Genomic DNA, 14,698 nt, shown 5'->3' with positions numbered 1-14,698 from the left:
TTATAATGCTGTCTGGGTTTTTGAATAAAAATCTGTGGACCTGGTTGAGTAGGTGAATGCAAGGGGTTGTTATTGTAAAGCTTACAAACTTCTGTCAAAACAGGGATGTCCAAACCTTTTAGTACATGGGCCAAAATTGTAAAGTCAAAGGAACTTTTGGGATTTTTTTAAATCCCAAAAAATATATATTTTTTTTACCTGCTCTACAAAATATGATACATAAGTTAGATTTTCTTTGTAGGAAATGGATCTGTAAATCACTTTTGATACAATGGTAAAAAAAAAATGTGTTTTAATCATTTGTCGTATTAAAAGATGGTCATCCAGTTTGCAGATTATTTTGAATCATAACATTTTACTCTTTCACAATACTAAACTGAACTCATTTTGTTCTAGCAATATAAGAACAGTACTTGAGTCTGTGGTTTTTTGAAAACACTTGCTGTAATTAGCCAGTTTTAATAATTGAATTCAAAGCAGATTTTAATGCACCAAAGTCTGCATTTGAGTAATTCAATGCCATTGAACAGGTGTTACTATGAAATTAAAGAGAATGTCAGAAGTGTGTTTATTAAAAGCTGAATACTTTGTGTTGTACTTGACATTTGATTTTAACTTTTCTGTAATAATTTTGCCCTAAATAAGAACTAAAATCTTCCATCTGCTTCAGCCATCTGTGCTGGTGGACCAAATCTTTCTTGAAATGCAGTCGGGAAATTAAGTACAGGGGCCACACTTTGGATTTAGGACTTCCCAGAATTGGAAATACGAAACGCTGAATTTCTTGCCAAGTTCCGTGCAGTGTGGTTTGATAGATAATACGTTTGCTTTTGTGTCACAACTCTCTAGTTACTGGGTTCTTGAAAACTCATTTGGAAAGAACCAGAAAAACAACTTATGGAGCCAAGGATTGATGCAAAACAGACTGGTTCATGATTGATCAACTTGTTTACATACACAACTCATATATTTTCGAATCATTTTCCTCATTGGTGCCCTGCGACAGACTAGCGACCTGTCCAGGGTGTACCCCGCCGCTCGCCCATTGACAGCTGGAGATAGGCACCAGCACCCCTTGCGACCCCATGAGGGATAAAGCAAGTAAGACAATGGATGGATGGATGGATGGATGGATTCCTCATTAGTATATTCTATTCTTTGAGAGACCTCAATATGTCAATCAGTCAATCTTTTTTGTGATCCTGTTATACCAGGATGGGCTGCAAGAGAATATATTTAAAGATTATAAATCCATTATTGTTTTTTGACAGAGTTCATGCATCACCCACCTGGTGTCAGCATTTCATTTTTATGTTAAAACAAAGAGTAACACTCCCTAGTTTGGAATTTGAGAAATTCAACTGTATTAAAAACAAAAAGTGCAAATTTAGCAGAGCAGCAGTCAGTGTCAAGTGAAGTTATGCCTTAAGAAAAACAGCTCCAACTTTGGAGATGTTCCTGTGAAAATGCTTTATTTAATACTGACATTTCATTTTATTTGCAGTATAGAAACAGCTGCAGAGACATTTGTTATTGAATACATTTATTTATTTTTTTACCACTTTACACTTTAAACAAACAGTAAAACGAGTAAAAAGCACAAGGAAATATTCAAGTTATATGACTTGAAACTGAATATTGTTTTTGTCTCAAAGGAGCTGTCGGGTTCAAACACCTAAAACATTCATTAACAAAACAAGGAAGATAGACCACAGGGAAGTCAGTTAATTATGTTTTTAAGGAGAGCATACGAAGAAACGTTGATCACAATTCTCCTGATTGCTCTGACGTTCAACGTCGCCTCCTTTGTTTTTATTGTTACACAGGAATCCTTGGTCACATTGTAATCTAGGGAGTGGGGGGAAGCAAAACAACTTTCAAGGTAATACAAAGTAGTTCAGTTCTCAGAGAAAGGAGTTGCCACAACTTTATATCATGAGAATCTTTCTCTTCACGTACCTTACTCTGTCACATTGAATACAAAGATTAGTCATCTGAAAGACACTTTAATATCTGAATAAACTCAAACCTAAAAACCTTTTAAATAGTAATGAGTAAATGATAACTACGATGAATATGGGAAATAAAAAACATAGAAAAATAGTTGAAATAATTCTAACAGGAACAAACTAAAGCTAAAGTGATAGATCTTAAACTACTAAAATACTGTACACACAAAGACAGCTTCAGAGAAGCCTCACGCATAAGCTTTTTGTGAGAAAAGAATATTTTAACTGTATCAGAGTATTTCCTTGATCACAAGTCTGTGGTCAAGGAAATACTCTGATGGACAAGTTAACATCAATGCACTTTTTTTGGACAATTTCCTGAACCCAGTTTGGACCAGTTGACTCTTAGGAAGTATGACTGATTATGACCCCTGATTAAATGAAAACCACTGGGGGGTGGGGTCATATAACTACATATCCTTACAGTTGACACTATCACAACGCAAACTGAACTGAACCGAGCTAGACACAACCAGACCGCGCTAAATGCAGACCAGTTGCATGTGTGGGCTCGACACGGTTTTTCTCTGGCCCGGTTCTCTAACGACAAAGAGCGCATGAGCAGACCGCGTCATCTCCTTACAGCCAGCTGACATTTCAGACATTCGTAAAAATACTAGCTTCCCTACCGTGACACACGGTTTCCAATAATGATTCTGCTTAGCAGTGTGATGAAGCCCAGCGTCTGTCGTTGTTTCCTGCGTCTGTAAATGCTTATTATACTTTCGTTTGTCTTATCCACTTCCCAAAAGCTGACTGTCAAGTAAATTTACCAAAAGTTGCCGTTTTCGCCTGACTCTCCGCAAACAACGAAATATAACCAAACATAAATTCCTGAATGTTACGGGCGCCGCCATTTTTATTTGCTTGATTTCCTCCTTCAATCCTAGAGCAGTAGTACCGCAGATCGTCACCAGGAGGCGAGGAAACCAAGGAACCAAGATAGCGTGACGTGTAAACAGTCGTCAGAACCAAGCTCGGCTTGGTTAACTGATCCAAGCTCGGACTGAGCTCGGCATGGATCGGTTTAACAAGGGTAGTGGAAATGGGGCTATAGGGTAGACTGTAGTACATTATTTTAAATTATTGGCAAAGTGGTAAAGTACGAAACGTCCGCATACAGGCAATGCATTTCCCTATATGGATGATGATGTAGCATTTGTCACTGAAACCTGTCACTGTTTGTGATTTTAAAGGGATAATGGATCATTTTCTTGAGATAAAAAAACTAATATGTAGAACGGATTTGTGAGTGCCTATTGGCACTGGCATTAAGAATCAAGAATCGTTTTTGTCATTATGTGTTACCATAACACATAATGCTCAGAATGCACACACACTGCACATAAACTGCAGACATTTTCAAGCTTGTTCTTTTTCAAGAAATAAATTAGTTGCACCAACAACACCTGCCCCCCCCCCCCTAGCATTTAATAATACTTGTGTCTGATTCAAAAAGACAGATAGCACTCCCCTTAAAGAATGTAGATTACTGTGCACTTGTATGACTGTCACATGAACGTCATTTGACACCGTCATGCACACAGTAAAATACCGTGGAATTATATATATATATATATATATATATATATATATATATATATATATATATATATAATCCCCAGAAATGTGACTGCAGTCACCTGGTGAATATCCTCTAAACTCTTGAAGGAGCTTTTCTTCTCAATCCTCTCAGTGCTGTACATGGTATACATGTTGGTTGGGCACCTCATTCTACCACGCTTTTTCCTCCCACCTAACTTTCCATTAATATTGTTTGACACAGCACTCAGTCAGCGTTATTTCACATAGTTCTGTAGGACCTAACATAAAATTTCTGCATTAAAAATGCATTTTAATGGTTTTACTTAGCATTCTAATTTTCAGGCTGTTTTTTGTTCGGGGATCTAAATTGACAGAAATATTGTTTTTGTCCAAGTAACATTAATCTATATAATACACAATAAGTATTGGAATAGACACTTTGATGATATTGCAATTTGAGGAGCACTTGTATTAGCAGCTTGTTTACTTGTACAACCTTTACATAAAACCCCTAAACGTGATTAACGCTCAACCATTCAGCTCTCATCTGAAGTGAAACACAGAATCATGTTTTTTTTTTCTTGAGTCACTTTTATTCTCAGTTTTCTAAAACAGGATCACAGCTAAGGCACGGCACGACTCCCAGTGAGAGACGACGAACAAAGGAAGAGAAACAGACACAAACAGTGAAACCAAAGGAAAAATTATCCTCCTGGCTCGGATTTTCCTCCAGAATTGGAAAAATTTTCCTTATAAATAATCACAGCAAATCTTCTTCTAAAAGAAAATCTGAACATTTATTCTCATTAACTTAAAATCTGTACATTGTTTAACCTCTTTTTCTTTATCAAAATAAACATCAATCCAGAATGATTCACCGTAAAGAAACAATCCTCGCTCTGAAGCGCTGACTTTTTGGACCCAGTTGTTATGCAACTCCTCCTCTCTGAATCAACTTCTCTGAAAGTCACCCAATAACTCAGTGTGGAGTGTTTGTTACATAAAAATAAAGGCATTAATGTAAAAAATAAATAAAATATAGAAAATGAAATTAAACATTTACAGTTTAAATCCACAGATCCATTGATCTGCTTTTATTTAGGCCATTTATTTATCCCTACATTTATTTTATTTTTTATACAAAATATTTTTTTTGTAATTTGATGTAAGTTCCTGATGCTATTAACACATCTCAGCTAACCAGAACCTGCAAAAAAAAACAACATAATATATCCTAATTGAAAGGTTCCCTCTTTAATTTTCAAAGTAAAATTTTTATCGGTTCATTTGATACATTATTTCCTTCTAAATGTGTCTGACCTACAGACCCTGGTAAGTTTGAACTTGGGTCTGATAAATAAACTGTCAGTTCCCTGACAGGCTGGACCACAGAAAGAAATTATTAAGTCATCACAGATCTGCTATCAAAGCAACCTGGGCTTCCTGAACACCTCAGCAGAAACAAAGGCCGTCCATGCAGCGCTGCATTGATGTAGTAACTCATGCAAAAGGAGCCGAGTGCAGATCCAGTATACCCACATTTGTATTTAAATCCTTTTTTCTTGGTCTGACGTAATATTCTGATTTCCCAAAAAATTTTACTTGTCTTTTAATTAGTTGTAATCCACAAAGATATGAAAAAATATATAGAAATAAAAGTTATGAATAGATCAGTCTGAATACACTTATCTATAAGTTGCCATGGTGAATGGAAGTACTGAAGAAATTAACTGTTTGATGATATTCTAATTTATGACAGAAAACCAGGCTGTTTAACATTCATTATACAAGCATGAAGGCTGCTTTCATCCAAACATTCACTCATCATTTCATTCTTTAAAGGTTTCTGAGTTTGACTGTTTTAATGTCATTTGTCCACATGGGGGCGCCCTGGTGTAAATTGAACAAAACACTTGTAGTGGTTCTGTTGGGTTTTATCCCTTCTGGTTCAGAAGCAAATTAATCTTTGGAATAATTTGTTTGGCATTGTGACGGGCAGCTAAAAGGTCCATAATAACACTCATTTCCAACCCTTCCTGAACTGAAATGTGCAAAACTAGAATCATAACCCTTCCTTAGCCAGTATTAGTTGCTCAGTGTTTTCTGGATGAGACCAGCCTCCCTGAATTTGGACAACAGGACAGAAAAAAGAGACATCATAGTTTCATTGCTGTGGTTCTTCTGAGGTTGAGATCATTTAATAGTTTAAATTAATATTAGAGTGTTAAATCAGAAACTACAAATAGCCAAAAACAACAATCTATATAAACTTTTGAATAAATTACTTCAGCAGTTCTTAAACGTTTGACTCACACAGAGCAAGAGAACATTTAAAAAAAAAAAAGAATAAGATGACTTCCTTCTTGGCTTACTTCAAGTCTGAAGGATTTTAAAAAATGGCACAAAGACACCCAGACGTTCACACCAGACAGAGCAGCTGGGGTCCATGAAGTAAAACTTTTAGAAAATATTCAGCAGATCCAGAAAGCTCGACATTTATATACCCACTCAGTGAAAAAATATTGGCTTTAATGTCTTAAAATAATCTGCATTGATGTATTTTTTTATTCCTCTGCTCATAAAATATCCAGAATGTTGTAATAATAGTGTCTGTCCAGCAGATGGCGATCATGGCAACATCCTGCTCCAGCACACAGTCCAGGTGAGGCAACGATTTGTTGTCTTTTCTCACTTTGAAGAGAGCTTCTCCCCTGACTCCTGCTCAACTCAGGGTGAAAACATCTGTGGTTGCTGAGGAGGTTCTGGGTTAATTACATCCAGAACAGGGTTCCTACTTAGTTTGGAGAAAAAAAAATGATAGAATTTGGCTTGAGCATTTTACACGTCTGGATAAGTATGGAAAGGAAAAGTATTCCCAGATCTGAGTCACTTAAAAGTTGCATCCATCAATCCATTTCTCCTCCGTCAGTCTGTTAAGTTGTCTAACAATCAGCGTATCCGTCTGTGCATCCATCATCCATCTGCTCCATTAGTTAAAGTCTAACCTCTAGAAATATCTGACCTGAAATCTTTATGAGCCTGTTAATATTTATGCTCAGTTTCTATGAAAATGTTCCGACACTTATCCAGGAGTCGTTGTCCATTCTGGCAGCTCTGACTTGAGCGAGTGTGAGCCGCCACAATTGAGAAAGATTCCTGGAAACGTGTCAAAAGGTTTTCACAACAACTGAGCGAAAGTCCGGTTGCCTCTGATTTAAGCCTGTTTGCTGTTGAGATGACCCGGATGACTGAGAATTTGCACAGGCATGATAATATTTATGCATTTGGCAGACGCGTTTGTCCAAAGTGACTTACTAATGAGGAAATAATAATGCAGGTATCATCAAAGCTAACAGTAAGCTGCTTTTGTACCTTTCTGTCTTTAGACATAAAATGTGCTAAAAGCAAAAAAATACGGGGCAGCAACGCTGCATCTAAGAAAACTGTAGGAAAAAAATCATGTTTCTCCAACTAGATCTTCAACTTTACAGTAAATGTTGGCCAGGCTTTTAAAAACCCAACAGCCCCAAAAACCTTGCATCAAAAACTTTTTTTTGTTAGATTTTGTTAGCTTGTGTTTTATGAAAATATTCTTTTTGTGAAAAATGTCAGTTAAGTAACTTACAGCACCTGGTCTGAATCTATTTATACCTTCCCATGTTGTCCAGATTCACGTGTAGCTGCCACCAGGGGGAGCTCTACACCCTTCATTCCCTTCTAAAGATTTAAAATAACTCACAGCTTCATCTGTTAAAACCTGTTTGTTGAAAGGATTATTGAGTAAACAAAGTATGTTTTTTTTCTATACTTGGATTTTATGTTTTTTATACTGATAATCTAGTAATACATAAATTCCCATACATCCCAGAGCTGTTCAGGAACCCTGTGAAAACCCATCAAGGCCAGAGTTGGTTTCAGTTTAACCATGAAATCCAGCCTGTCGACGTCCGATTAAATAAAGAGATAAAAACTCTTCCAGTCAGGCTGTTTTTTTTTAAACTGAGCATCCACAGCTGTTTTCAGGGTGGACTTGTGCAGCAGCTCCTTCACCAGGGAGACTCAACAACAAGAGGTATGAAGTTCTGGACATGACATTCATTCGCTCCGCCCAGCAGCCACGTTGTCTCAAATTGAGGTGGGATCAGCGAGTTTGGATTCTCTTCCTCTGTTCCTGAAATCTTTAAATAAATAAATATCAGACTCAAACATGTCTTCCTTCATCTGTCTCTCGCCGTCCTCTCCTGTCCATCCGGCTGCTACCTTATCCGTCCGTCCTCTCTGGGCGTGCTCAGTTCGGATTTTGGGTCGGGGCTGGCAGAGCTCCAGGCGGCGATGGGGCAGCGCTGCATGACAGGGCAGGCGCTGGGGCCCATCGAGCAGACGTCCGAGGCGGACCAGTGGCCCTCCAGGAGCCCGTCCAGCCAGCGTCGGAGCGGCGCCCCCGTCAGGCCAGAGTTCGCCTCGGCCTCCTCCACGGCGCTGAGACTCACCGGCAGCCGCAGCACCGGGTTGAGACCGTGGAAGCTCTGCTCCATGTAGGAGTTCCTGGCCGGACCGGCGTGCAGCCGCAGGGTGTCCTCTGGTGGACAGGAACGGAAAACAGAAGTCGTTAAAGTCAGAACACCACAAATGAACATTTAGATTACTTGTTTCCTCCTGCCATAAAATGAAAACATTATAAAATGTAAACCATATTCTGCCAACGTTTTCACACCCCCTTTAACCTTTTACCTTGACCACAAACTGCAGCGTATATTATCAGGATATAAATCTATTATAAAGCAGCTCAGAGCTCTGAAGCTGAAGTGGATTTCTTTCTAACAAAAACTGACCAAATAAAACGTCTGGACTGTTCAGCACCAGTACCTTGTAGAACCAACTTTCCCTCCACCAGCTTAAACATCTATGGGCCTGAAGCTCAGTCTGGTTGGATGGAGAGAGTCAGTGAACATCAATCTTTAAGTCTTGCCCCAGATTCGCAATTGGCCTGAGGTCCAGACTTTAACTAGGCCAGCTAACAGGTTTTAAACCAGTCCATATGGGTTTTAGCTCTACATCTAGGGGTGCGGTCCATCTGAATGGTTTTCACATCTTTTAACAGGTTTTCCTTCGCTGCATTCGTCTTCCTATCAACTCTGGCCAGCTACCCTAGAAAAAAGGAGAAAGGATGCCTACAGTATGATGCTGGTTGTCGTGTTCAGGGTGATGCACATGTTAGTTTTCCTCCATATACTGGATTTTGATTGTTCACCAAATGTACAAATGTTGGCTTTATCTGACCTGAGAACTTTCTTTAGATGTTTGCCTTCAACAGGCAAGGCTAGTTTATTTATATAGCACTTTTCATTAACAAGAAGATTCAAAGTGCTGTACATTAACATAAAAACATTATAGACATAAGAAAAGACAAACATTACATTAAAAAAGGAACAAACTAAGTAAATCCTTGACTAGAGTCCTTTCATACATTAAAGAAAATACAGAAATTCTTAATTGTTTCCATTAATAAGAAGAAATAATAAGCTAATAAATAATATTTCTGATCTAAAGAAATTTTGTCCAGCCTTTCCAAAGCTACAACTAGAATAACTTCTTTTGTTTCCTTGTTTCAATGGAACGAGCTTCATCACTAAAATATCATGGCTTAATTGTTTCTATTCATTCCTCAAAGCTACAACTTAAAGTCTCTGATCTGACCTTTCTAAATCACAGCTAAAATAGGAGAATTGTTTCTATTCATAATAAAGTTTCACTGGAACGAGATTCATGACTAAAGATTCTAAGCTTACTTGTTTATATTCACAAAGCTACAGCTTTGAGGTGTCATATCTGACGCTTCTGACACTACAGCTAAAACAGCAGCAGAGTAAGGGAAGAAAGCACAGTAGAGGCGGTGTGTTTGTGTGTTGTAGTGTAAACGTGTGTGTGATAGTCTGTGAACTGTGGACGATAGCTCTCCCAGGCAGAGTTTGATAGTGATGGCGTTATCAGGCAGTCCAGTAGCACTCTGTTCAGGTCACAGATGTAACAGAGTGTAACATTCAAGAGAAAGTTAAAGTTGTTTGCCTTTCAAGGCCGACTGGAAGGCCAGATTCTGATAGTAACATTTGTTTTGGGCAGGCAGACTCTTGTTTTCTCTCTGCCTTAAAGTCTCACTGGTTCTTCTCAATGGTGATTCCAAAACAGCCAAAATTGTGGTCATTCTGCTAGGGTCCACACCTTAACATGAGCCGAAACAGCTGCTAATGTTTTCCTAATTTATCAATACTCCAGGTAACAGCCAGCTCCAAAAAGCAGAAACCTTGTTATCATAAATCCAATTTTGAACATATTTGTCACATGCTCCACTGATAAAATGGACCATGCATGGCGTTGGACATGTCCCGTCGTGCACATGGGCTCTCCTTCGCCCAGTCTTCTCGTAGAAAAAATTTGATAATTTTCATTGAGAGTCCAGCTGACCAGATCCATACTTTACAAATTGGAAGATATGTAAAAAGAGGCTCTAAAAAAGATTAATAGAAGCAGGCAGAAAAACGGGGGAGGGAGAGAGGAAAGAGAGAGGAGAGGAGAAAAACGAAAAGTGTCCGCATTCAACGAGAAGCAGGAAGAAAAAAATCTTTCTCCTCCTGCCTCTCCTCCAGAAAGGCAGGATTTGTGGACTGTGCCATTGATCATTATCTTGCAACCAGAGCTATGGATCTCTGCAGCTCCTCCAGACCATCTGCAGGCCTCTACGCAGAGGTTGGGAGATTATTTTAGAACCTAACTTTCCTTGGTCTTCAAGATGCTGTTTGCTGTATCTTCACAGCTATTGTGATTAACCCTCGACAAAATGTTGAAAAAGATTGAAGGAACCATATGAGTCCTTTAGAGCTGTGTTTTCTCAGCTTTCAGCTCTTGGCGCACCAGCATCACCTTGTTGGAGTTAAAATCTTGCTTTCTATCCCTCAAACTGAATATGTCTTGGATTCAGCTAAGATATTGGAACAATTGTCTTGCGAGAAGCGGTCCTTTGAGTTGCCTGTTCTGGCTCGACACAACTCTGATCCACCCCTTGAGTTTTTGTCAAGCCACTGCTCTTTACTTAGTCCAGCGTTCCTCTCTGGAGACCCAAAGACCACCCGCTGAGGTCAAGTAGTGGAGAGGGGGAGGCTAAATCAGACAGAGGTGACCCTGGGTGTCGACGACAGAGGGTCAGGATGTTCTGACACTATAAATATGTGAGCATGTGATGTTGACAGCTGAGGCAGCAGGACGCGCACTTGCCGTAGTCTAAATTTTACCACCTCTGAGCTGCACCGGCTCATCTAAACCGTTTGGAGAGCTCAGACTTTCTGCACCAAATAAATAATCAGGATTGCATTCAGGAAAGCATGATGATGCCCACCTTTCTGTATGGGCTGCTGTCTGTGAAACTCCAGCGGAGCTACGACGAAGCTGGTCTGGCCCAGCAGGTTCCAGTGGTGAAGCACCCTCAGCTTCCAGATGCCCGGCCGCAGCGGCAAGGTGAGCGGCGGCCGGTAGTGGGTGACCTCGGCGGACGCGTCCACCAGGATGTCGTAGGTGGCGGCGATGACGTTGGTGGGGTCGATCCAAACCACAGTGGCAGTCAGGTTGCTCTGGCTTCGGCTCCAGCGCTGCACTGCCACCGGCTCGTCCTCGGGTCCCAGCAGACCGCCCCAGTTCCTGAAGAGGCGCTCCTTTGGATCCCAGTCTGACCCGACCTGAAACGAGAAGATCCTGACTCTTAACTGCACAGTTTTAACTAAACAGATCAAACCTAGTCAATATTTGAAGACTTTGTAAATCTGATAGCCCAGTCCTCATAAAACCAAACAGCTGGATCAGAACTTCAGGCTGGATTTGCTGTCCTGGTGTCATCTGACCTGGATGTGCTGCAGTCTGTTGCTGGTGTGGGGCTGACTGGCCAGGGTGAAGTGGTCTTTGGGTGTCACCCACGTCTCCAGGGTTTCCATCTGGGTGGAGGCTCGGTTCGTGGCCACGTGACGCACCAGGTAGCCCTGGAACTGGTCCGACAGGAAGTAGAGGTGCACGGACGTTGGGTGGCTCACAGCCACATACCTGAGAGACAAATGTGAACAAACTGATTATGAAATAATAAAAAACAGTTACATTCGACTGTACTAACTCTAAAAGAGCAATAATAATGTCCCTATTTCTTAATTTACCTTGAATAAAATTATCATAGTGAAAGCAAAACCTTCAAAGGCTCTTCAACATGAAAAACAGACGTGTTTCTATTAACTACAGAACATGCCCTCTGCTGGCCATCAGATAGAATGCAACGATATCCACAATTATTATTGAAGTTCAACTTAGATCTAGAGTCTCTAATGGCCAAATTTAACCTTTTCATACCTGATGGATGCCATCTCAGCTGACGTAAACATAAAACCGCTGCAGCTCAAGGATTCACATCCTAATCCTCAACATTAACATGTCAACAATATTTAAATAACACATTCAATTCAAAATGTAAAAAAGTAAAAACAAAACGTGTATAAGCCGTGATGAAAAGTTTGGTATATTAATCAGACCTAATTTCTATGGCAATAATAACTATAAATATGCATATCAAAATCAAGACCAGTGAAAGTTGAATTTAATAGTTTCTGCAGGGTCATAAAGAGAAAAAGCTTAGTTTTAGGCCAAAAAAAGTTTTAAACACATCAAAATGTTTATCAGTGTGTCCTCTTGTATTTCACTGCATTCTTATGACAATGTTAATTGAAGCTGTAATCCATAATCTAACAGGCCACTGTTACAAGTATAGGGCTGCAAGTTAGGAAATGTGTCACCAGGGTCGGCTCTTGGAATAGACCACATAGGCAGCTACCCAGGGCAGCAACTTGTGCAGGGGGCTCTGCTGCAACAACTCAAATAATTTAAAGTAAAATTTAAAAAGTGTCTGAGAATGATTGCTAATGTTTATAACCTTTTATAACCTTTTAACAAGCAAAGGGTGAATCCATGACGCTTTGCCGTAACAACCAACACTCTAAACCTGCCGTGTCCAAAGTGAACAAGAACAATTTGTCCGACCAGCACTGCCAGCTTGTGCAGACTTAAACTATTTAATTAGGACAAGATTATCACAGACAAGTTAAAATCTTACAGCTGAGTATTAGGTAGAACATAAGACATTTGTCTTTTAATAACCACACATTTTACATGCTTTTTAATTTCATAGTAAATAGGACTGCATCTGTCCAACGACTATTAATTGTTTTGTTTCTTTATTGTGGGTTTTTTTTTTTATTCTGTCCTCGAGTGCATTTGACTTGAAAAGTTTGGAGACCCCTGGTCTAAACAGTCCTTTGCAATATTATTACTGCAGTCTGATGACGAGGATATTGAGCAGGCCTTATTGACCCCCATGGACAGTTATGTTCTGTATTCTGCTTCATGTTTTGGGCCAACATGGAGCCCATTGGTGCTTCAGGTCCAAACAGCGGCAGCAAATCAAAGCATTGGAGTCTTTCTTTTCAAAATAAAAGCAGTGAGTTCAAATTTGGGTGTGAAACTAAAAGAACCATCTCCTCCTCCAAAGGAAGGTGCAATAGAACCTGTTTTTAGAACAAGGAAGGCAGGAAAGAGCCATTTGTCCAAGAAAATGATTAAAGACAGAGTGAAAGTCTGCCGGAAGAGCCAGAAGACTGGAGCAAAGTTATTCCCTCTGATGAATCCTCCTTCTGAGACAATAAATCCTCCTGATCCAGTCCTGGTGAGAGGTTGCTTCTGCTCCAAGGGAGCGGGCCTCCACCAACCTCTGCCCTCCACCTCTGCCATGAACACTTTGGTAATGACGTGTGGATCTTCTGGCATGACTAAACAGTGACACAAGGTTAAAGCGATAAAGCTGCTCAAAGATCAGAACCACATTAAGAGCCGGTGGTCAGCACCCAGAGCCAGCGAGGGAACAGAAACCAGCAAACTGGCACCAAAAGATAAGAATAGGTCACCATGAGTCAGGATTCAGTCCAAGAGAAATTTGATGAAGCAGCCAACAAAAACCTTCAGAACATAAAATGTCTTTAATTCTTCTCTTTAGCAGAGAAGCAAATAAAAAAAAAACCACAAAGCTTTTGGCCGTGACATCATGTGAGAAGTTGAAGGAGTTTTCAGATGTCTCCATGCTGCTGTAGACATGTTGAGGGGAAACAAAGTGGTCCTTTTTACCCGGGCCCCTCCCCTCCTCTTCTCACACACGGCCCCTGTGAAGCTGCTTCCACCCATACGAACCACCAATCCCCACCCAAACCCCAGCAACAAGTACCTCCTTGTAGACTGTGTGGGTCTCCACCCACAGCGCGCACACAGAAACCCTGACTGAGCAGGAAAAACCCGGTTGGAGCAGAAACTGAAGCCCGGTTGTGTCCTTTGGACAAGCAGGCCTTATCTTTATATTTAATTTGGAGCAAATAAACTGCCTGCGGTGAGTTTAGTGGAAAGGTACGTCTCTTCCTTTTCCCATCAGGCCTGGAACGAAGCCGTCTCTCTGTAAAGCTACCGGTTTGAAAAGTTTAGTCACTCTGAAGTGAATCTGCATGTTTTCATCCTGACAAATAAAAATCTCTGAGTTTTAAACATGATTGTCCAGCAGCTATTTCTATACATCACTACCTGCAACTTCATTAGATCATAATGAACATCAGTAACAGCAAACATGAAACACAAAATGTAAGATTTCATTAAACAAGGATATATTTCAGGAAATATTTATTTTAATTTTGATGGTTGTGGCTTAAAGCATCTAAAAAATGTAATCTTATATCAGATTTTTAAAATGGAGATGTTCTGTTATGGGGAAGAGTCCTGACTAGACTGGTACCGGTACCCTACATAAGGATGCTGAGCTGACATTCATGGAAAGTTAAGTGGAAGGATAAAGTTTGGTAGAGAATTTGCGCCAACAACAGTAACAACAGTAACCAAACTTTTGAGAGGATTGTGGAGCAAAGCCCATCTGAGAGTTTGGGGCAGATCCACCAGGAACCGACTGGAGTCAGAACTTCAAGAGCCTCTAAACCCTGACAGATCCAGGAGACGGGCTACTACGTGTTACGCAACTTTTGAACCAGAGACAGTCTGCAGGAACAGTGGAGATGCACAGAATTGAC

The 14,698-nt window shown here is 40.1% G+C and overlaps 1 protein-coding gene across 2 annotated transcripts in view; it reads right to left on the bottom strand.

Annotated features, from left to right (window-relative positions):
• Nucleotides 1–4,124: 4,124 nt before the first annotated feature.
• LOC105918613 (xylosyltransferase 1) overlaps nucleotides 4,125–14,698 on the bottom strand; it is a 47,415-nt gene continuing 36,841 nt past the window's right edge. For both annotated transcript variants that reach the window (XM_036129886.1, XM_036129885.1), the window contains exons 9-11: nucleotides 11,444–11,639; nucleotides 10,945–11,281; nucleotides 4,125–8,133 (exon numbers count right to left, since the gene is read on the bottom strand). In XM_036129886.1, the coding sequence (XP_035985779.1) occupies nucleotides 7,811–8,133; nucleotides 10,945–11,281; nucleotides 11,444–11,639 (856 nt within the window). In that variant the 3' untranslated portion in view covers nucleotides 4,125–7,810. The remainder of the gene's footprint in view (nucleotides 8,134–10,944; nucleotides 11,282–11,443; nucleotides 11,640–14,698) is intronic.

This window comes from Fundulus heteroclitus, unplaced genomic scaffold (genome assembly GCF_011125445.2).
Source record: "Fundulus heteroclitus isolate FHET01 unplaced genomic scaffold, MU-UCD_Fhet_4.1 scaffold_245, whole genome shotgun sequence".
NCBI lineage: Eukaryota > Metazoa > Chordata > Actinopteri > Cyprinodontiformes > Fundulidae > Fundulus > Fundulus heteroclitus.
This window is presented reverse-complemented; position numbering and strand designations above follow the sequence as displayed.